Raw genomic sequence first — 24,681 nt, 5'->3', positions numbered from 1 at the left:
ATTGCCTCACTTCATTGGGACTAGCACCACTGGTTGCCTCTGTATGGCCCCAGGGCCCGACATATTAAATATGCTTTTGTTATAATCTCATTGCTTTGTTTGCAGAGGGATCTGAATCCATTACAAACTACCAGTAAGCTGTTATCAGTCATAGCTCGGGAGCGCCACAATACAATACACATTATACTATACATACCTTGTCGAGTGCAGTTTATGGATCTCCGCTGGGATTAAAATGATTAGGAGATACAGGGCCACCTATCCCTGAATGAGTCGTTGCATGGAGGGAAAGCAAGGCATTTCAATTTAATCTCATTTAAAAAGACATAACTAATAAATTTGTATGGACTAGGCTGCAGTAGACGGAAAGCAGAGTCGATAGTGGTTCAAATCCCATTGAACCCTATTGAAAACCATGACAACAAGAAACAAGCTCCGATTTATCCCGGAGAGTTAAAGAACATTGTGAGGAGGCGTCAATCACCTATTATTCCAGATCTGAACAAATGCAAAATCTTGACTGGAACAAATGCTTCCAACAGGTCCAGGACATAGGGCTACATTTCCCCTTTGTTCACAGGCTAGCAGTTGGCATGTATTTGTGTTCCCCTCGGTCCGACCACCCAGGACGTTTGGGAGGCTGATCTTGGAACAGGGAAGATAACTACTGTCACCAGGCACGCTTGATAGGTGGCTCCAATAATCATGGCCTGGGAATCTTTTATATGGAGCCTGTCCAGTCTCCAAGAAATATGCAGGAAGTTGGCCAAAGGGAGCTGTGGGCCCTGTTCATCTAGCCCACAAATCTGTCAGATATAAATCTGTCTCCTTCCCTTGCCATTATCGCTCTGTTTACATTTTCCCTATCAAGTGCAACTGCTTCCAGAAGCCATACCCAGAGCAGTGGGGCGGGGGGCCGGGGGGTTAATATCATGGGTACTGGTGCATTTGTTTGGTGTGTATACAGGCCCATTTGAAACGTTACAAGCGAGAGATTAAACTAGTATGTAAATATGACCGTGTATGTTTCAGAGGCATAACCCGGAACACACTTTTTAACCCATCTGGCCGTTTGTACAAAGTTTGTTTGTACTTTTGACGCGGTCCAAATGAAAGGAGCGCTGCTTGGGAAAGCGAGGTGCCGCCTGGCCTGTAAAGGGCTCCTGTTGCCTCTGTTTACCAGGAGCCAGACTTGCACGTTTATTTCTATAGGGCTCCCCGTCCTGGGTGCGACACCAGCTCCAGCGGATGGGGCTCGCTTGGAGATAAGCTCGCCCTAGGCAGGGAGAGCGGTTTGTGACTCACATCCGCCTGGGATTGCTCTGGCTGGGCTGCGAGCCACCATCACTTGGTTTGAGGAGATGGAAATACGGGGAATAATCCCACCGATTTAAACTAGAAGCACCGGGGTTGACCCCCAACTGGTGAACATCGATTATTTATGGCTCGATCATGCAGTTCAAGGCCGACAGTCTCAGGCCTATAATATTGCTGTTTAACGTATGAAAAGCTGACCCTCAAGTGTCTATCAAAATACCAGTTTGCACGAATTAGACGATGCCCACTGGCTTCACTGGGACCCGTGAAAAGGCTACATTGAATGGACATGTGGAAAGGCTACATTTGCTTCCTACCCTGAAGCCTTCTCAAGGCCTGGCACATTGAAGTCGATTGAAAACACCCTTGGTGACTTCAGCCTGGCAGGGTGGAGGCCAGAGAAAATTCCCAAGGCACCAAGTTTCAGAGTAGCAGCCCTGTTAGTCTGTATTCACAAAAAGAAAAGAGGGACTTGTGACACCTTAGAGACTAACCAATTTATTTGAGCATGAGCTTTTGTGAGCTACAGTCCACTTCATCAGATGCATTCCAAGGTAGCAAGAGTGGGACACACAAGAGGAAAGTCGAGCTGGCCGATGCAACCGCTGCGTTTTAGTGCCGCGCCCTGCCGCACAGTGCGGAACAGACCTGCTTCGGAGCCAGCGTTTGCTCCTGCGCTTGTTTGGCCCCGTCCCTTTTACACTGTGTCCATCTGCGACAAACCACCCCCACTCTGCGCCTGCTTGCTTCCCTCGCCTCCCCAGCGGCAGGCGGTTCGGTCCCTGCAGCGCCTGGCTTGAGAGAGCAGACCTCATAGCACTGCATCCTCACATGATGCTAAAAATAGCGCATCGCTTTCGGAACTGGCTATTTCTCGGGAAAGGTTTTGCCCCCCCCCCCCCAGGTTTACACGAGCCCCTGGGAAAGCAGGAGCAGCCAGCCAAATCGATCCCTGAAGGGAGTGAAGCCCTTTCCTGGAGCGAACCCCTTTTTCGAGTGGAAACAAACGGCTGGAGGTGTGAAACAGCCCCCAGTGGCTTAGCAAAGCTGCCAGGGGCCTGGGGGCTAGCTGCATGGGCTGCGGTGAGGGAGCCCAATGAAGGCCAGGAATAAAACCAATAATGAATGAACTCCTGCCTGGGGTGGGGGCGGGCGGGGGGCTGGCCAAGCTCTGGGGATGTTCCTGCGCGTAGCAGGGACGGTGGGGGCGTTGGTGGTGGATGGAGGGGGGCGGTTGTTGGTCGCCACATACCACCCAAGATGTTATTCACTGCTAACAATTACCATTATCTGTCCCCACTTTGGGCTAATCAGACAGAATATGTAATGATGAAGCCCGTTTCCTGCTGCTGTCTTTGGGAGGTAACGGGTTATTCTCTCGGCGGGGTTACACCTACTCCCATTAGAGCTTTAGCACTTGACTAATTCAGGTACTTAGCATCCCCCAGACAGGGACGGTCTGAAAGCGGGCAGTGTTTGCAGCGGCGAGGACTGTTTATATAAACAGGACACCTCTGTAAACGACACTAATATTCGGGCTTCGGCTGGGATGGAGCCAGCATCCCCTTGAGTCCGCAGGTTCCCGAGTAGCTTGGCGCAGTTATTTCCTAGCTCCGAGGGAGTCTGTGGCAAAGGCGACCGACCCTACAATGGCCACAGCTGGCAGGATCAGTTTTACGGTGAGGAGCATTTTGGATTTACCGGAGCAGGATGCTAACAACATCAAGCAGGACTCTGATCGCCACCCGTCAGAGAAGTACGCCAGCTCGCCGTACGGGGAATGGATCGAAAGCGACAGAAACCATTATCTGTGTGAGTATGAAATAAACAGGACATCGCAAGCGTAAAATACCTTTTTACCGGGGCCAATCCAACACTCCGCAGGAGCCAGTCTGGACTTCTTGGAGAACAGTGGTTGAATTGCGGCAATAAAACAGCAGGAAAATACTGACAACACGCTTAAGGGCATATAGGTAGAGTTAATGAGATCTGAAGATATATCGGTCTACCTGTACGCATATATATGTATGTAAATGCTCACATATATACACACCATAAGCTTTAAAGTTTATCAGAATTGTCCTTCTCTTTCCTTGCTGCAATTCTATCTGTAGTGGAGGGGTTCCAAATCTAATAATACACGTGCTCCAATTTTCCATCTGAACCCATGTACAAAATAGAAACAGTCTGTAGCCTGATAGGATCCGAGTGTGTAGAAACACGCATCTACACAAGTATCCGTGTATTTATTATTAAGCTGTAACTTTTATAGATTGTGTAAGGTCTGTGCATGTATCATAAAAAATAACGTATCACCCCGAACCATGCTTCGGAGCTGCAGAAGAAAAGAGATACAGGAACAGCAGTTATTGAAAGAAACATGATAGCTGTTACAATAACCGTACGGCATACCGATATACAGATTATATGAACCTCTGCAGGGTTTACATATTGTACATACTGTATACAGAGATTCGATCTTGCACACGGTACAGCTATGGCACGTGGAAACGCAAGGCAATCCGATCTTTTCGGTTTAATTTGTTCCCAAATCGGGATTTTAGATAGAATCTCCTGATTCCTATCAGAATTCTTTGGGGCTTTTAAACAATGGTGACTTTCACTGTTCTAATCAGAATGTCCCAAGAGCACCTTGCTCACACCAGCATCCCTTCCCCATCTTATCTGGGGGGCTACAGGTACCGGATCCTGCTGGTGGCGGCCACTTGCTCTCCCTCTAACCCTGCCACTGTTGTTGCTGTCCCCAGCTTCCGATGAGAGCGGTCCAGAAACGAGTTTACCCGATTCCACCCAAAGATCGCACCCGCCCCACGGCTCGGAAGCCGAGAAAAAGAAAAAGAGGCGAGTGCTCTTCTCCAAAGCACAGACGCTGGAGCTGGAGAGGCGGTTCCGGCAGCAGAGGTACCTCTCGGCGCCGGAACGGGAGCAGTTGGCCCATTTGCTCAGCCTGACCCCCACCCAAGTCAAGATCTGGTTCCAGAACCACAGATACAAAATGAAAAGGGCTAAAACGGAGGGGTCCTGCAGCACCGAACTCCCCCAGCCCCCTCTGCTCAGGAGAGTCATGGTGCCGGTGCTGGTCAGGGATGGCAAGCCGTGCCAGAGCTGTACCCCCACCCCGGGAGCGGCGGCGGCGCAGGACAAGCTGGGCTGCAACACACAAACTGCGTTCGCAATCCAAGGCTACCAAACCTTCCAGCCCAGCTCCGCCGCTGCCCTGAGCCTCTTCCCGGCCTACCAGCACTTAGCACACCCTGCCATCGTCTCCTGGAACTGGTGATGCTGCCTAACCTTCCTGAGCTAAACTGAGCGGGGTGGGGCGAGGGGATCAAGAATCAAGCCAATTTCGTTGCCCCAAGCTCCTAAATCAAGATTCTGGGATGAAACTGCAGGTGGATCCGCAAGGGAGGCGAAGCCACATCAGTGTGGACTGGTATTTGGGACGCAACCTAGGGCTGTTTTGTTTTCTTAAAGCACGTTGTGAGCATGGCTAGCCAGGGATGTGTTTTGTTTTCCTTTCGGGGCATCCGTTTTAGAGGGTGGACGAGAAAGGGATAATATTTGTAAATCCTATGCGACTCCTGTTGCCATGCGAAAAGCTATGTGTAAAATAAATACATACAATAGTGGTTTGTACCTAAAATAGTTTATTTTGAAATAGATTATTCTTCCAGTGACTAATAAACCGATTTTGGGGGGCAAATAAAATCCACCAGGACAAGTGTCTTTTTGAACATTCGCGCTCACCTTTAGCTTCATTGTTGTGTGATGAAGAGTAAGATTCTCTTAAATGTGCTAAATAAATTACATGTTTGTCATTATACTTGACCCTCACGCTCCAGTAACACACAAAGTTTGCTACAAACACCTAACTTTAAACCCGATGACGTTATTATACCTGACCCGCCAAAAAAATCCCTTTTAAAATTAGTCTGTTGTACGCTCACTTGGGGCTTTGTTGGTTGGTTTTTTTTTGTTTGTTTGTTTTGGTTTGGTTTGGTTTTTTTTTGGTTTTTTTTTTGGAGTCTAATGAGGTCTCATGTTGCTTTGATGTATTAAATGCTTGTTATTTCCCGATTAGGTTTTTATCGATCTCTGTTTCCAGCTACAGAGTATGATACCTACTGCAATTCAGCCACGTTTGCACGGACATATTTTTAACCAATTTCCATCAATTTTTTCGAAACAGGATCCAGGCTAGAGCGTCTCAGCATTTCAAGCAAATCTTCAGAATTATACTTACAGCTCCCCGTATATCTGTAATATTTTTAGTCGGCAAGAATGACCAAAAATAAGTACGCGTTCCTTCGCTTCATGTCCCTTTGCTAACCACAGATTTGAAAATGCCTTTTAAGGCCAAACGAATACATCTTATTGTAACATACAAATGGCTTGATGCTATTGGATTTATTCATTTCAAACACAAGCAGTTGCCCCACCAGGAATCTTGGGAATATTAGCCCTGTCCTGATTCAGACAAAACTCCCTTTTCGCTTCACCCGGAGCTTTGTCTGAGTAAATGGCCCAGAAGGGACCCATACGTCTTGCACAGAAAATAGAGACATATTTGACGGAGCAAGATGCACGTCGTCTACACACGTTGCCTGAGGCTAGCTGCCAGAGAGAAGAGCTTCACATCAGAGCCGCCAGAGAAGTTAAAATGCGTGGCTGTGGCTGTTTACCCCTAAAACCTCTCCTCTTTGCTCTGCCGATGGACAGTTGTAACAGGGTCAGTCTTAATTTTAAAAGAATCGGCACTGGCAAGCTAAGGGGGAATTAAAGTGCAATTTAATTTGTCCAAGTAGAGAAGAAGGGGTATGGGGGGAGGGATAGCTCAGTGGTTTGAGCATTGGCCTGCTAAACCCAGGGTTGTGAGTTCAACTCTTGAGGGGGCCATTTAGCGATCTAGGGCAAAAATTGGGAATTGGTCCTGCTTTGAACAGGGGGTTGGACTAGATGAACTCCTGAGGTCCCTTCCAACCCTCATATTCTATGATTCTGTGTGGAAACAACTCACCCCCCCCCCCCCCACACACACACCTTATCTATCTTTTTAAAACAATTGGCCAGTTTTCTCCTACATGGGTTCCGCTTACCATGATTTCAAACTCTGTCAGCTCTTACACGAAGGATACGTCACCAGGGAGGCTGCTCAGTTAATACCATTGTAGCAAGGGGATATGGCAGGATTTACCAGTGTGAATGAGTGAAATGATTGTTTTCCCCACAAGCATTGGTAGACAGGAGCAGGATCCAGCGGTCTTTAAGCTAAATACCCATTGAAATAACAAACCCACCAACCGAAAATCATTTGATTGATTTAAAAATGCTAGATGCGCCTTAAAACGTCTGCAGACCTGGACCAACCACCTGCTGTCGGTGTCACTCCGAGGCTGCAGCCCTCCCAAACACCCGCTCGGTGAGGGCAGTTATCTGCATTAAGCGCGGCACCGCGGCAACTTTCCAGCAGAGCGATACGGTCCTAGAAGCGGCGCCGATTTCGCTCAGTGTGGGATTAATTCTGATCCTGTGTGTCTGCTTTGTCTAACCTAAGAAGCGCCCGGTGAGGTACCCTATAGGTCCCCCATTCAACTCCACTCTTAAGTCAACGGGGGTCGAACCACTGACTTCGACTGAGTGGGATCAGGTCCCAGACTCGTTTTCTAGCCCTAGCAGGCTTTGGATGAAGAAATTAGCCTCTCAGGAGACTTATTTTCTGATTTCCAAGCCGCGCCCGGCCCCCTCTCTACTGGCACTTCTCCTTGGGAGTTGGGCGGCGAACGCCCCCTTTCAATCGTCAGATCAGCGGTTTGATCATCTCCAAGCCCCTGAAAAGATGCACCGAGAAAAGCCCACAAACCCCGCTCTGGGCCCAGCCCGCAGGGAGGAAACGGGTGCGGCTGGTGAGTTCAGGACGTGTGGCGGAGTGAGCTGCAGAGTGCGGTGCAGAAGGGCTCGTGTGGCCTGGATGGAGCACATAGGATGGCCCTGTCTCGTCACCTGTTTTCCCCCCTCTCTTCCCTCCCTCCTCTCCCCACCTCCCCCCCTTTTTGTCTCAGCTGCTGGCCACCTTGTCTTCCATGTGGATGGGGTTATCTTAGAAGAATCTCCCAGAGAATGGCTCCTTAAACCTCCTTTTGTCTTGGGAGTTGAAAAGAGCATTGTTATGCTTGAAAAGGACCTAGACAAAATCCGCACTGTTTCGATTCAGGACTGTTTAATCAGTCCCTAGTGACAATTTTATGGGTTTTAGGCAGGACAATGGTATCTTTTAAAACCTTGTGGCCTTCATGAAGACAAAGGGCTCGAATTTTATGGGCTTACAACTCCAATTAGAACAGTGCCAATGTGTATGGGAGATTATCAAATTTGTATCATAAAACCCCTTTATAATAAATGATTGCTGGGGGGAGGGGAGAGGGGCAGAGGCTTCAAGCAATAGACTTTGTCAAAGGTATGTTTGAAACTGCACATGGTGTTTTACATTTTATCTCTCAGCTACACAATTCTGTAGAACGAGCCGATGTGAAAACGGAACTATTTAGTTATCTGAAATGAAAAAACCCAGAGAGGGCACCACTGAAATAATCGATCCCAGAGCCCATTCCCTTGACACCTAGGGCCTTCTCTTTATTTAATTCGACGTTCAATGTTCTTCTAAGGTAGACATCACACAAGCATTAAAGTAGCTCCTATAACTTTGCTGACCTTTATATGATCACTATTCATTAGAAAGCCTAACTTGGCTATTTTAGGACAAAATTCCTGTGGCAAAGTGGAAGGGCTGCTTTATTTATTTATCTCCCTTTGTGTCACAAACAGACTGCAGTGGAGTCATTTAACTAATGTATTGTCTTAAATACGCACTGGGTGCACATAAGATATAGGTTCTGTGCAACATTAAACACGGTAAAAGTCTCAAATTAATAGGGAAGGCATAATTCACAGATTATTAAAGGGAATGGTACAAGGTTGCATGATTTGTGGAAGTGAATGATGGTGATGGTTGCACAGTGAAAACTTTAAAGGCAAAATGTAGTGTAATAAAACAGCATTTAATTGCTGCATCTAATTAAAAGCAGGAATAAATTACAAAAAAGAAAAGGAGGACTTGTGGCACCTTAGAGACTAACAAATTTATTTGATCATAAGCTTTCCTGAGTCTGTGACACAAAGGGAGATAAATAAATAAAGCAGCCCTTCCACTTTGCCAAAGGAATTTGGTCCTAAAATAGCCAAGTTAGGCTTTCTAATGAATAGTGATCATATAAAGGTCAGCAAACTTATAGGAGGTACTTTAATGCCTGTGTGATGTTTACCTTAGAAGAACATTGAACTTCCAACTAAGTAAAGGGAAGGCTCTAGGTATGAAGCATGCATCCGATGAAGTGAGCTGTAGCTCACGAAAGCTTATGCTCAAATACATATGTTAGTCTCTAAGGTGCCACAAGTACTCCTTTTCTTTTTGCGGATACAGACTAACACGGCTGCTACTCTGAGACCTTACAAAAAATAGGCATCTTAAATGTAGTGAAGAGGAATAATATATATATATATATAAAAAAAAAACCACACACCACTCAAGAAGCCATCAACTTGATAAAAGGATAAGGTTGGAGACTGACAAGAAAGGAGTCTCCTCCTTAGAAAAAATTTGAAATCAGAAATTTTATATAGTCACTGTAAGGAAAATTCTATATTGTGTTAATTGCTAACTTAACCAATGATTAACTCATCTTTTATATATGTAGATAGTTGTAATTAGATGGAGAGATGTAGATCTGATTTGAATCTTTCTCCGCCTTCCAGTGTTTTCTAATAGGAAAGTTGATGATGCTTTCAGTCTTATTCTGCATCAGACTTGGCCTCTGCTGACAGGTAAAATTAAAATTCCAACTCTGCATGCAGAGAAAAAGCTAGCTGCCTATCTGCATCTTTTAATGACTAAATACTTTAAAAAAATCTGGCCCTCAGATCAATTGCTCTCTCAAACATACGTGCAGTCCCACTGAAATGAATGAGTAAACGTGGCAGAATCAGGCTTTTAATGGTGATACTGAATCAGTAGGTGGTATTGCTAAAATCTTCAGAAATCCTTCTTGGATATTTATTCTCATTTAGCTCTCTAAGGGCCCGATCCGGCTCCCATTGAAATCACTAGCAAAACTTACTGACTCTGGACTAGCGCCGGAGGTATTACAACTCACTAGAATTAACCTTCCAAAAATGTAGAATCGTTTTAAATGTGCACATATATTATTCAGCGCAGATCTCTTGGTAGGGTTTATTACAGCATTATGTATTTGTCTGATTATGTATGTGGCTATTAACAGTCTCTGGCTGCATTCTCAATCCATTTAAAACACCACAAAAGATAAAAAAATGACAATGGTCACCTCCAAAACAGAATTCCTCAACCCACAAAGGAAACTCACTACCCTTATCACTTGTTTGGGGAAAGCTCCAGTGAATAGGTTAGTCTCGCACTATGTCTTGGTTAACAAACTCAGACTTTGTTATGAATGAAGCAAATTCCAGAGCTGAGGGCTCTCCACTAACTTCCCTGCCTCCTGCTCCCTAGAGCTGCAACCTGAGGACTGTTAGGGAGAATATCCCAGCTGATCACAATTGCTAAAATGGTACTCAGGGAAACAGCAGGGCTTTGTATTGCATGCAGAAACAAACTGGTAACTATTGTAGTCTACAGAGGAGCCCAAGTCTTAAATACTCCAATTAAGTTATTTTGCAATAGCTTAAATTTCTGTGTAGTCTACAGAGGAATCCCATTCCACTAATCCAGTTTGGAGGTAATGAAACTGGGATAGCAGTGGTGAGAGCCACATCCAAAAGGTAAGGTAAAAACTCTTAACCAGACTCAAATAGGAAAAAGCATTTCTAGCTACTGCTGCTACTTGAAAATCCAGGAACAGCTGAGGATCCCATGAATTTCAGACTGAGAGCCTTATTTAACAGTGCTCTGACATCCCTTAACCTAGAGGCCAGATACTCTGTTTTCCTTCTCTTCTAGATGTTTCTCCTGACTCACCAGCATTACTTCCATTTCCATCTTAAATGCATTGAGCTTCAGTTAGAATGCTTTCTTCCAAGCTTCTGTCTTGATCAGACAACAGTAAAGCAAAGACCATGTAAAATCAGATGTAGATCATCTAGATCAGATGAAGGTCAGAGGTATAACCAAGTTCCATTGGAATCATTGATGCCATATCGGCTGGAACATTCTCATTTAATCACCTAGTGACTTTACTCATATTTTGCACAAAAGGGGCAATACAGAACTTCATCTGAGAGCAAATATATCAGCTGAGCAATCTTCCACAAGGGAAGGAATGGGGCCGACTCAAAAACATGAAACTGTAGTAGGAGTAATGTACTAGAGGAGACTGGATCAACAACATTTCTAACCAATGGCATTAAAAGCTGCTGACAGTTCACCAGGGACAACTAGCCTTTGTCCATCACTAGGCAGAGATCATTGACCTATGGGAGCATGTACCTTCTTGCCATATTCATACCTACACCTAGATTGACAGGGGACAAGAAAAATCAGAGTACTGTAGATAGATTACACCAGTATTACTTTTCCACAGCCTTCTTAACCATTTTCCCCCCAAACAGGAGAAGATTATATATATGACAGTAACTGGCAAAATTGTCAGTATCAAGAGTTTCTTGAGCAAGAGTTGGGAAAGCACTCATCTGAGTGAAGCCAGAACCTAGTCCTCCCATGAAGAGACAGTAACAATCTGATCCAACAAGAGTCCCCACACCTGTTTTCTTTTACTAGCAATGTGGAGAATGACTCCATCTCACAGGCCGTAGTCAGAAGATTTGAAACAGACACTCTTCATGAGCAAAACTGGGCAAAATCCACTGAGAAAAAAAACAAACCACTAGGTTTTCTATTTCACCAGAAAGGTCTCTTCTCACTGGAGTCAGATGATTTATCCAGAATCCTGATTGATCTTATTTATAGATAAACAACAGTACAGGAGTAAATCATTAGAAGAAAACAGAACAAAAGTACACAGAAGAAAGGAAGCAATAGGTAAGTAAAATAGTGTCATTCTCACTAATGTAGGAGGGGCAGGAAGTCCTTGGAATGTCCTTATCTCTGGAGTTCCTCACAGTGAGAAAATATTGACTCTGTCATTGACTGCAGGAGACCCAGATTAATCAAAATGTCCACTTCTCAGAACATTTCCACTGATTGGGACTTCACCGACAATATTGTGGAGGATAAGAAATCTTTCTTGGCCTTTACAAAAGCCATGGCATAGGATCCCAAAAATATTTCATGGCACTAGATGTTAGACTCCATATGTGACTACTGCTCTTTCCTTCTCAGTTAGTTTTTCTTCTGTTGAAGGTAACCTGTATACTAAGATGACCTGGGTACAAAAGGATGGAATGGATGCTTAGGATCTACTATATTTCTAATTTAGGACACACATTGATTGCAATATCCTAGAAAGCCAATAGATTGGACCTGTAAAATACCTGCAGAATTATTGTGTTCATTCTTACAGGTGTGTAGTATCTACTTTTATGATGGCAGTCCTAGTAATAATTGGAAAAAGATATTACAAATATATGTAATGTGAGTTTTTTTTAATACAGAAACTAGTCTGTCCATGACCTGAATATGTATTAAAGGGAAGAAATTCATCTTTCTATAAACTATATTAATGTGTGCAATTATATTATTTAATTTTGCTATATTGGACATTAATTTTGGTACAACAACATACTGTGTGTAGCAAATTTAATAATATCTTTCTTACACTAAAAGAACATTTGAAGAAAAGGAATCTACCATTACGGTATTTATTTTTTTACATTAGGTTAGTCACCAAATATCCCAATCACTTTTCTTGTCTCTTTCTAAAAATTGTAATCAAAACATTTTGATTGCATTGTTATGAGACATATCTACTGTATCTTTTTGTAGAGACTTGCATGGATTTTTTATTCCCTTTTACTAGTGCCAGTTTTCTATATGCATCAAATATCCTCTATAGCTACATCACATGCTCATACCTTTCCAAATATTCCCAGCAGAAGTGAAGTTTCCCAAACAGGTTGCAACTTGGTTTGGAAAGACGCCCACAGCTAGCAATATACCCTTCTGGAAGGTGTTGATTTTTTGCTCTTGTTTGTTTGCATGCATTCATGTAGAGCTGCCAACTGAACACTTCTGCTGTCTGCAGGACACCATATCCTTCTAGGATAGGTGGTCTACCGCTACTCTTCCAAAAACACATCTGCTGCTATTTTGGCAGAAATTGCCAGCTCGTTCTTGTTTTTTCTGTTTCCCAGCAGTTTCTCACAGATCATCTTGATGTTGTGTTTTCTAATGTCCCTGCACGCCCATTGCCTTTGGCACAACACTATGTACAATTGTAATGGTGACATTGCTATCCCTTTCTGTCTCTTAACTTCTCTTCTGCCAATCTCAGGGCATTTTGTTAACTTTACTGTTTAATATCTTATGTCACAATTTCTCCTCCCTCTTCTTCCCCTGCAGACATTTTCATGGTGTGTTTGTCTGTATTTCTTCTGTTAGAGGTAGAGAATTAAAGTTATTTCATTCTTCCCCTTCATTTGAATCAGGATCTTATACCTTACTATAGCTTTAGTCCAATAGATTTAACATTAACGTCTTTGATATTGTCTAATGTGACAATCAGGTGAAATTCATATCCCCATTGAATAATCTGCATGACCACTTCTACAAATAGCTCTTATAATAATTGTATGTTTACAATTATTTTAGCATTTGGCTATTGAAGAAATTAATTTACTTTTTTCCTATTTCAAAGTAATCTAATAGCTTGATTTTTTTTTTAAGTTTTCACATTAAAATTCAGTGATGATAGTGAAATGGTTCCCGTTTGGTAATTTAATAGCTCATCTAGGTTTGTGTATACTTCTAGCATTACTGGAATTCTGACTCAGCTGTGGTATCCACACTTCAAGAAGAATGTTGATAAATTGTAGAGGGTTCAGAGAAGAGCCATGAGAATGATTAAGGGATTGGAAAACATCCATTCTGGTGAAAGACTCGAGGAGCTCAATCTGCTTAGCTTGTCAAAGAGAAAGTTATAGACTGACAAGCCACCCTTTAAATACCTAAAGAAATTTGATAATGGGGGCTTTTCAGTCTACAGAGAATGCTATAACCAAATCCAGTTGCTGGAAATTGAAATCAGATAAATTCAGACTATAAGTACAGTGCAATTTCTAAAACACTAAGGGTAATTAACCATTTATCAAGGGTTGTGGTGGATGGTCCACCACTGGACATTTAAAAATCAAGCTTGGATATTTTGCTAAGAGACATTCTCTAGTTCAATCACAGTTGGACTTGAAGTGGGAATTAATTCAGGAAAGTCCTATGGCTTGTGTTATGCAGGAAGTTAACTAGATGATCACAATGATCCCTTCTGGCCCTTCATACACTCTTATGATCTCTAGGTGTCAGAATGGCCCCTGTTATCATCCACTACAAATTATGGCAGCCCCAAGGCTGCTCTAATTTATGCTGGGATTCAAACTGGTCACTGTCTGGCCCCTGAATCAGAGAACCACAAAGGTTACTTAAAACTATGTTGGTCTTCCATCCACTCCTTCTGGGCTGCACTGAGTGCAGGCTGAAAGCAGCCCAGCATCAGGCCCAGATGCTATAAGCCACCCACAGCTTAATTGCTTATTCATGAGAATTGCTGAGCACTCAAACATCCATTTGACTAAACTGTAACCCTTTAGCACTGGGAGAATGGAGCCACCAACCATCATGCTCTGTGGCTACTTATCCTCATCCTCTCCCCAGAGGAGTTGTCAATGCCTATCACTAGCCCCTATTGTTATATATAGGGCAATGGAGAGTCTGGAGAGTAGGGGAAATGGTGTTTCCTCCAACATACACATGTGTGCAAGTAGAATAAGTCTACAGAGCCAGTTGACTCATCTGAAGTAGAAACAAGGTTGCCTTGGGGAAATGGGGTGAGGCCTTTGAGCAAAAGGAAATTCCCCTTCCAAGGCAGCCCACATGAAAGGGGGTGCTTCAGAGTCCTCTCCATCCTTAAGCCACCAGCTAACTTTTTTTTTGCGGGGGTGTCTCTGGCTAGGCTTCCCACCCACCGACTTCTCCATGGGGATTACTGTATCTCCACAGGTGAGACAGGGAGTCAACATTCATGGAGAAAGAAGGATGTAGAGAGGATTTGTATTACCCCTCCAGCAGTTTTGGAAGATCCTACAGCAGAGCTGCACTGAGCAGCTTTACCCGCTCTTCTGGGGCAGCCAGATCAGCCCTGCTAATGTAGATTTCTCCCTTAGAAAGTGCCTCTTAGTCCCTCATAAAACAGGATAAAGATGTAGCCCACTGACATTGTTGGGAATTGTGGGTGCTAAGAGCATATCTGGATTGAGCCCAGTAAAAGGTCTTACAGCAGCTGGTAGAAATAACCGAACGAGCAGGAGGCTGAGGAAGTGTATTTGCGGTTCTAGCTCTCTCTGTCTCTGCCTTCCCCGTTACCCCCCTTACCCCTGACTATGCTTGCTACAGCATTAGACCAATAGCTTCTCATAGCAGCAACACTTTGCATTTTTCACTATTGTCACTGTACAAGCCAATCATGTAAAAATAGTACATTGGCTTGGCAGGTGTTTCTGTTTTGAACATGAATTAAATAACTTTTTATTGTCGTCTTCAAAGCCTTTTTATGGTCATTTACTGAGTGAAAGGGGTTCTGATTTTGAGAGTGTCTGCCAGAATGTGTTTGATCCAGTCATCATTTCTTCAGAAAAATCATGCACCTGCAGCTAGAGTGCAAGACACAGTAAATTGTCCATCATGCACTGCACGTACAACACTGCCTTCCTCGTCAGTGATAACAACAGCAGGGGAGAGATCTTGGGAGTTAAGCTGCACATTGATTCAGTCTTGTTGCTGTGCAAATCTTGGAGATGAAAAGCGCCGTTTGATACCATTTTCTAAAATTGATTTTTAAATGATTTGTTATTCATAATTAGAGCTGGCCAGAAAAGGGAATTTCTGTTTTCCAGGACATTCTGAGTTGTCCTTATTTTATTTAATTGCACATGGGAATTCAATGTCAACATTGTGGAAGTGCTGGTGAAACAAAACAATCTGTGTTGGTGCCCCCTCCACAGCCAGCTAGGTAGCAGGCAAGCTGGGTTGCCAGCCAGCCTGCCTCATTTCCACCAAAAGCTTAGACAGAATCCACAAGCTCCCGTGGAATGTGTCAATTCTGTCAAGTCAGCATTGTCTGATGGAGGAGAGTTCAGCTGGAAAATTTTCCACCAGTTATATGTATAATATAGTAGCACCTAGAGCAGTGGTGCTCAAAACTTTTCTTATTGCATACTCCCTTCCAGATCTACCAGCTGCCTGCATACGCATACCCTTCTCATCACTGATACAGGGTTGTGTGGTCTTCTTAACACTATCTGTCTTTAGCCCTCTGTCCATATTGCACTGGTACATACGGATATTGTTATAGGGTGACATATACAACCAAAAAAAGATCCTGACTAAGTTGTGGGCTCAGTTAGACTGGACAGTTGCTGGGCAACTGAACCCATACCGTACGGTGATTGGAGGAGAGGGCTACGTACAGCCGTATATCTCTGTTCTCATTCTCAGCTTGAAGTAAATTAACTACAATATTTTATATAACAAATTCCCACAGAGTTTTAAAGCTTTATCAGAATGGCCTATTATGAAAATACAATACATAAAATAATAAATAAAATCCACCATTACACAGTTTCTCCCACATACCCCAGAGGTGTGTGTTGCATACTGTTTGGGAACCCCTGGCCTACAGGACTCAGTCAGGCCAAGGGGTCCTCTTGCGCTAGATGCTGTACACATGAAGTAAAGAAACAGCCCTTGCCCTGAGGAACTAGATTAGTAACAAGAACCGATCAGTGGTTGAAGCAAACCGATGGGGGAGTGGAGGTGTGTATGGATATATACGGGGGGCGGGAATGAGAATATCAGCACATTTTCATACAAATGTGCCCCTGCCTATCAGTAATCAGTTGGCAGTGTTGTGTAGGCATCACAGAAGGAAGTGAAATTTAAGGAGGGATTTGGAGGAAGAGATGGTAGTAGCAGTATAATTTTCTTCAAGGTTTTATGCCACACATAAGGGATTCCACAGGAAATAGGGTATTAAAGGTCAAAGCGAATTTGTAAACTTCCAATATGAAAGACACATGCCAGTATTTGGAATGTTCTCTTCCCAGAGGGTATGTTTTGACAGGTTTGTTTTCAGCAGCTAAGATATTTGCTTCATTATCCCTTTCTGATGAAGCCTGCTGTAGAGTGAACAGATGAAATGGCAGAAAGTTGAAAAGCATTGTATGTGAAAGTGTCAATAGTTCCAGACACACTAAAAACTAAACTAGTTAACAATGGAATCTTTACACTATAAGAGAGAAATTGACTAAATACTGCTGGGTCACTCTGTGCTGCCTTGCCTGAAATCTTGCTCTGCCATCTGTCTCTCTCCTGGGACATGGTGCTGCCAATAATCTTGCTCACCTCTGATACTCATTCCCATTTCCCCCACAAAACTATCAATGAAATGACGGATTCATAAAAATCCATTTCACCATGGGGATTTGTGAAAGACGATCTGTGACAGAAGAAGTTTTTAAATAACAACAGCCCTTGATACCTCAAGTCAAACAGTCGGTCACATGTTGTAGGTGAAACTGGTTTTTTAGTCAGGAACTTTAAGGGTGGTGATTGCATTAAACACTTGATATTCCTGTGAATGTATATTTGGGGAAGATGCCTGGTTAAATGCTCACGGGCTTACAAGGTCAGTGCCTCATTTTCAGTATCACCAAGCGCAAATGTTAAAAATACAAAAAAACAACACAACCCAGCAACCCCAAAACACCACATGAATCAAGCCTCAAAAGTCATGGGATTGGTTTAAAAATATGGCTTTTTTTTAAATGAAAGCTGAGAGTGTCTTGTGATTACATGTTTCCAGGAACTGGCGCTCTAAGGCAAAAAAACCCCAAACAAACAAAAAATAACCCCACACTAAATATTGTGAGAATGATAAAATCATGAGAGGTTTCAGAGTAGCAGCCGTGTTAGTCTGTATTCGCAAAAAGAAAAGGAGTACTTGTGGCACCTTAGAGACTAACCAATTTATTTGAGCATGAGCTTTCGTGAGCTACAGCTCACTTCATTGGATGATGAAAATCATGAGAGTTGGCAACACTACAGTTTCAAAGGGAGGCCCTAAGCTGCCTGCAAAATGTGTTCCTTGTGTGTTCAAAACCCCACCTGTGAATGCCAGCAGGCATGTAAACATACCAGGCAGAGGTACGACTACCTAGCTAGTGTGCACAAAGCAGTGCTAATGCACACACAGGTTTTGCACACACCCAATTTAAATGAAAAGTTAGTCAGGAGGAAAAAAAATAAGTGCCTTAGAAATGGAATAGAAGAAGCATTAGAATCACTTAAGGCAGAGGCTACATTTGCACTAGAGATGGAGGTGTGACTCCCAGCTCAAGCAGTTGCACACACACCCACACTTGCAGTGATTGAGCAGTGCAGCTGAGGCAGCCTGAGCAGTGGGACAGGCTAGCCACCCACCATGCCTCGGGTTTCGCATGGGATGTAGTCGGGTGACTAGCCCATCCAGCTGCTCATGACATAGTAGCATAGCTGCAATTTTTAGCATGCTATCTCAGAGCTAGTGCAGGTATGTCTCCCCGAGCTGGAAATTACACCTCCAGCTTCAGCATACACATACCTAGACGTGAATGGATGTTAGTCATAATTTTGGACTAGCTTGTACAACCACAAGCCTTGTGTTGTTAAGGAGCAGTATGTAAGGGAGCATGCACACTACGCCACTCCCTGCTGGGGTGCAGCCTACTTCCCCAGGCAGACACACAGTCAGCCAGCTTTGCTGGCCTGAACATGAGGGATGCGGAGGCAGGACTCCAACTACTCCTCCCTCACCTATTGGTATGTCCTGTTCTCCCAGGGGAGTAGGGAAGGCACAGTCCTGAACTCCCTTGGGTGGAGGGGCTAGAATTCACCTTGCTCTTATGTAGGTCATACAAAGATGGGGAATGCTCCTTATTCCCTTCCACTATGAACCTGCATATGAGCCTCCCACTATGAGCGAGGCAGAATCCAGCCCTTTATTATTTTAAATAAAGACTATGTAAATTAAGAGTTTGTTGCAATGCTAACTGATAACAGTAAATAACATAAGTAGAGCAACACCTTCTGGAAATTCTTAATGGAATCTTATTTTATATTCTGGGTTTGTTTCTTTTCCAATTGACCTGGAAGATGCAAACCAGTCTATTTACATGCTCCATTTTGTGATTTATTTCTGTACATTGTTAATACACTATATTAAAAAAAATAACACCTCATGGGTGCAAAGTTAGAGGCTGTTTGAGAACACTTTACAATGTTGGCCCATAAAGTCATAATCAAAGGGCTCAGGAAACTTTTTGAAGTTCCAAAGGAAACACTGCATCTGGTAAGCACAATTATTGAGAATGCAGATCAAAGGGAGCTATGGATTCCATCCCCAGCGTTTATATAATACATGCATTTGAGAACTGATTATGGTAAATGGCTTGCTTGAAGAATGTTTGCTCAGTAGTGCAGGAGGGAAAGTATTGTCCCATCAACGAGGCGTTTCCTTTATCTGTTCTACGGCAGAGTTCAGTTAAGAGAGCCAAAGTGTGTTAGCTCAGTAGAGATACAGAGACTGGCCGAAGTGAGGACAACTTTGCCAACCTTTTGATTTGTGGGGTACTGAAAATACTCTATTCCACAGGCCAAAATAATAGCTGTCCAGGTGTGGGTGCCCTATGGGGATGGGAAATGAAGCATGGAGCTTTTCCCTCACCACAGTTTCCATGCAGGAGGCAAACACAATTTGGCACCTAGTGCTTCCTAAATACAAAGAGGACCACTTATGTTCACCTCCCAGAGACAGGAATTCTGAGCTGGGCAGGAGCAAAGCTGTTCCCTCACCCCCTGCACCAAACAGCTACTAGAGGGCTGTGCTGGACAGAGCATATAGTATGCCCATTATACAGATGTAGAAAGGGCTGTTGGTGACGGGTTCCCCCCAAAAGCCTGTGGAGATATTAGCTCTGCTTCTGGTCTTCATAGGCATAATGGGCCAGATTCTCAGCTCGGTGTAGCTCTATTAAATGTTAGACCATCCCTGCTGAGAATGGGGCCCAACAGAGCCAACTCCTGCCATTCAGGTAGTACATCTCCTTTCCCTCCTCTTCATTTATATAGCTCTGGCCCATGCCTTGTTTTGATCGTTGTTACGAGGGGGGAAAAAAAAAAGATATGGAATCTGTCTAACATTCAAACACAGACAAGACTAGAAACAAATAGATCACACACAATTGTTTTTGAAAAGTTTATGTGCCCTGCTCTGTGTCTACTTTGAAGGTGCACACTAAGCAAGTTATTTAAACAAATTCAGACGAAAAGAAACCCTTTGACTTGTAAGTGGGGAGTTCTCAAACACAGAAAGTGTAGATAAGAACAGAAAAACAGCTACAAAAAAAAAAAGTCCCTTCTCATTCAGATTCTCTTTTTGTGTGTACGAAGTCAAATCTGCTTACCTTCCTGACACAAACAAGATGGTTTATATCTTATAACCACACATTTGTCATCCTGATCAGCTGTAAGTGATCCCTTTTATAGGACCAGGTATTGGGAAGCCAGACTGTTTTGCTGTTGGACCGTTCAGGCTTATGAGAAATTATGATCTCAGACGCACATCTGGAGTGGTTGAGTACAATATGCAGAATCAGAAGAGAAACATCCATTACTTGTGACTCTGGGGCAGAAACTAGAACAGTGTACATCAGGAAAGATCTCAGACAAACTACAAGATAAGAGATTATCAAACTAGCTAGTTTACAGAAAGTTTAAAAAAAACAAAAACAAACAAAAAAACAAACCACACCACACAAAACAAAGAACTCAAGCACAGGGCATCAGAAATTGGTGCCAGCATGGTAGCCTTCACCTCATTAGTGAAATATATTGATCCACTGATCAACTATACAGTCCCTTCCTTTTCTTCTATATTTGTGAAATATGCAAACCTACACCTCGAGTTAGCCTTTGTAGGGAAGCTGCAAGTATTTTGTGCATGTTACTCAACTTCTGCCCTCACCAGATATTGCTTCCACCAACACAGACCCTCAGTATTTTGTAACTCAGTGACCCTGAGTGAAGTGAGTTACTGCACTGCAGTTTTAAAATTACTAATTATGGCTTGGACAATGGTGGAGTACATGCAGGGCCAGAGTAAGACAATGACACCATAGGCGGGTGCTTAACAGCAGCATTCTTTCTTTTTTTTAAAAAAAGGTAAATTTCTCGACCTCATGGTTGATTTAAAAAACAAAACAAAAAACAAAACACCCCCCCACACACACCCCAACCTTGAAAATGTGAAAAGAGTATAACCAATCCTGTGACATCTGCCTGCCTCTTCAGATGGCCTGAAATAATAGCTCTGAGTTGTGAATTGCATTTTAGAATCATAGAATTGTAGAATCGTAGGGCTGCAAGGGACATTGAGAGGTCATCTTGTCCAGTCCCCTGCACTCATGGCAGGACTAAGTATTATCTAGACCATCCCTGACAGGTGTTTGTCTAACTTGCTCTTAAACTAATGATGGAGATTCCACAACCTCCCAAGGCAATTTGTTCCAATGCTTAACCACCCTGACAATTAGGAAGTTTTTCCTGTTGTCCAACCTAAACTGCCTTTGCTGCAATTTAAACCCATTGCTTCGTGTCCTATCCTCAGAAGTTACAGAGAACAATTTTTCTCCCTCTTCCTAAAAACCTTTTATGTACTTGAAAACTGTTATTGTGTCCCCTCTCAGTCTTCTCTTCTCCAGACTAAACAAACCCAGTTTTTTCAATCTTCCCTCACAGGTCATGTTTTCTAGACCTTTAATCATTTGTGTTGCTCTTCTCTGGACTTTCCCCAATTTGTCCACATCCTTCCTGAAATGTGGCGCCCAGAACTGGACACAATACTCCAGCTGAGGCCCAATCAGCATGGAGTAGAGCAGAAGAACTACTTCTGGTGTCTTCCTTACAACACTCCCACTAATACATCCCAGAATGATATTCACTTTTTTTTGGGGGGGGAGGGCAAGGGGGGCAACAGTGCTACACTGTTGACTCATATTTATCTTGTGATCCACTATGGCCCCCAGATCCCTTTCTGCAGTACTGCTTCCTGGGCAGTCATTTCCCATTTTGTAAATATGCAGTTGATTGTTCCTTCCTAAGTGGAGTACTTTGTGTTTGTTCTTTTTGAATTTCATCCTATTTACTTCAGACCATTTCTCCAGTTTGTCCAGATCATTTTGAATTTTAATCCTATCTTCCAAAGCACTTGCAACCCCTCCCAGCTTGGTATCATCTGCAAACTTTATAAGTGTACTCTCTATGCCATTATCTAAACCATTGATGAAGATATTGGAATAGAACCAGACCCTAAACCTATCCCTGCAGGACCCCACTCATTATGCCCTTCCAGCTTGACTGTGAATGACTGATAACTACTCTCTGGGAATGGTTTTCCAATCATTTATGCACCCACCTTATAGTAGCTCCATTTAAGTTGTATTTCCCTAGTTTGTTTATGAGAAGGTCATGCAAGACAGTATCAAAAGCCTTCCTAAAGTCAAAATATACCACATCTGCCACTTCCCTGCTATCCACAAGGCTTGTTACCATGTCAAAAAAACAAAACAAAACACGCAATTAGGTTGTTTTGACATGATTTATTCTTGACAAATCCATGCTGACTGGTACTTATCTTATTATCTTCTAGGTGTTCACAAATTCATTGCTTAATGATTTACTCCATTATCTTTCCAGGTACTGAAGTTAAGCTGACTGGTCTGTAATTCCCTGCATTGTCCTTATTTAACTTTTTATAGATGGGCAAATGTAGTGCCAATTTCCAGTCCTCTGGAATCTCTCCTGTCTTCCATGACTTTTCAAAGATAATTGCTAATGGCTCAGATATCTCCTCAGTCAGCTGACCTCAGACTGCAAGTATTCTAGGATGTATTTCATCAGGCTCTGGTGACTTGAAGACATCTAACTTTTCTAAGTAATTTTTAACTTGTTCTTTCCCTATTTTAGCCTCTGATCCTACCTCATTTTCATTGGCATTCACTATGTTATACGTTCAATCGCTACTAACCTTTTTGGTGAAAACTGAAACAAAAAGGGCATTTAGCACTTCTGGCATTTCCACATTTTCTGTTATTGTATTCAATTTCTATTATGTATTCAGTAGGATGCTGTTACCATGTCTTCTTGGGCCACAATTGAGAATGTCAAATTCAGGGCAAACTGTTGAGAAATAAGGGCAGATATACCCCAAGATTGGTGGCTGATCCCCATAGGATATACCAAACCAGCAACAAAAGTAAACTTCTTGTTAGCCAGTGTGGTGAAACAGAAGTCATAAAAGCAGTTTCTGTAGACATTCTAATCCTTGTATTACCACTGAAAACACTAGAGACTTAGAGATGAGTGGTTCTTTAAAACCACTCTTCAGATCCCAAAGGACCAGCCACACACCCAGGTCAATCTCTTAGATCTTACCACCCCCCCCCAAAAAAAAACCCCGCATGCTGATGCCAATCCTTTAGTATCTAAAAATCTAAAGGTTTATTTATAAAAAGAAAGAGAAAGGTGAGAGTTAAAAATTGGCTAAAGGAATCAAATACATACAGTAATTGCAAAGTTCTTGGTTCAGGCTTGTAGCAAAGACGGAATAAACTGCTGGTTTAAGTCAAGTCTCTGGCTGCTTCCAAATAATTGGAAGGACCTCAGTCCCTTGGTTAGAATGCTCCCATTAGTATAGTCCGTATTCCAGAGGTTTGAGCAGGAAAGAGGCAAAATGGAGGGGTTTCCAGGGCCTTTTATATCTTCTGCCATGTGGAGGGAAACCCATTGTTTCAAACAAAGCCCTCAGCACAGCTAGTGGAAAAATTACAGGTGACAAGATAGTGTTTTGGAATGACATGGACAAGTCATATGTCCACGCATGAAGGTTTGGACACAGTAGAAGCCATTACCTATACCCCAAACAGCAAGTTTGCAGGACAGGCTATTCAGTGTAGATGGATGTCTCCCATGTCCGTTGTCACTTAAGTGTTTCTTGATGAGCCCCATAATTTGAATAGTCCCTCCAAGATGTACTGGCTAACTTGTGGGCTTTACCCCAGGAGCAAACATTTGAAATCCAGGTACAGAGCCAATATTCATAATTTCAAATATAAAAATTATGTATGCTTACAGATAGCATAATCATAACCAGCAAATCATAACTTTCATAGGCATCTCACATGCCACATTTTGTACCAGATTTGTGGCAAATATATAACAGTGGTTCCAACAATGATCTATATGGTCATATTTTAATCAGATAACATAACAGGTGCTAACACACGGGGTTTGTCTTCTCTACCAAAGAGATCGATACTGCTGTAATTGATGCAGTGGGTGTTCATTTAGTGGGTCTAGTGAAGACCCACTAAATCGATGGCAGAGTACTCTCCGGTTGACCCTGGTACTCCAGCTCTCAGAGAAGAGTAAGGGAAGTTGACTGGAGAGATTCTCCCATCGACACAGTGCAATGAAGACACCAGGGTAAGACTACCTAAGCTACATAGTCACAGCTGAAGTAGCATAACTTAGGTTGATTTACCCCCATAGTGAAGACAAGCTCTAAGACAGTGCTCTGGGGGGCTCCCTACCAACACTGCCTGAAGAGATGACTATGTGTGGCAACTGGGGGAAAAAGGGCAGTGAGCCAGGCTTGGTCCACTCAAGGAGATACACCCCAGTAGCTGACAATAAGTACTCATGGGCCCCCTGTTGACACCCCTGCCAGTCTGGGGGGGGAGGTAGAGAGGAACCCTGGTGGTTGCCCCTGTGGGATAGGGGGGCCCTGCTGTCTTTTCTGAGAGGAGAGAAGGGGGTCCTTGGCTACTTTTCCTATCTCCCTGCTCTGTGTCACTACCACTCCAAGTAGGGGGGAAATGTCACAGTGGGGGGTTGCAGGGTAGAGCTATGAGAGGCCCCATGTCAGAGTGTGCCTAGGACCCTGGATTGCCTCTGTCTGAGTACTGACTAACTTTTTTTCCCCCCTCTCCTCCCTTCAGAGGCAAACAGTATCTTGGGCAGTGTCCTTTGCCTTGTGGTGTGAACATCCCATAGAT

The 24,681-nt window shown here is 43.3% G+C and overlaps 1 protein-coding gene across 1 annotated transcript; it reads left to right on the top strand.

Annotated features, from left to right (window-relative positions):
- Positions 1-2,966: 2,966 nt before the first annotated feature.
- Positions 2,967-4,618, top strand: NKX2-8 (NK2 homeobox 8). The gene is made up of 2 exons (XM_073350692.1): positions 2,967-3,129; positions 4,086-4,618. The coding sequence occupies exons 1-2, from the start codon at positions 2,967-2,969 to the stop codon at positions 4,616-4,618; spliced, it is 696 nt and encodes a 231-aa protein (XP_073206793.1).
- The last annotated feature ends 20,063 nt before the right edge of the window (positions 4,619-24,681 follow it).

The sequence above is a fragment of the Lepidochelys kempii genome, chromosome 6 (genome assembly GCF_965140285.1).
Source record: "Lepidochelys kempii isolate rLepKem1 chromosome 6, rLepKem1.hap1, whole genome shotgun sequence".
Lineage (NCBI taxonomy): Eukaryota > Metazoa > Chordata > Testudines > Cheloniidae > Lepidochelys > Lepidochelys kempii.
The sequence above is the reverse complement of the archived record's forward strand: the minus strand, read 5'-3'. Positions and strand labels throughout refer to the sequence as shown.

Bases quoted from the DNA above. Each gene is read 5' to 3' on its own strand.
- NKX2-8 (XM_073350692.1), top strand. From the start codon at position 2,967: ATGGCCACAGCTGGCAGGATCAGTTTTACGGTGAGGAGCATTTTGGAT. The intron at 3,130-4,085 runs GTGAGTATGAAA...TGCTGTCCCCAG, and splicing joins CGACAGAAACCATTATCTGT to CTTCCGATGAGAGCGGTCCA.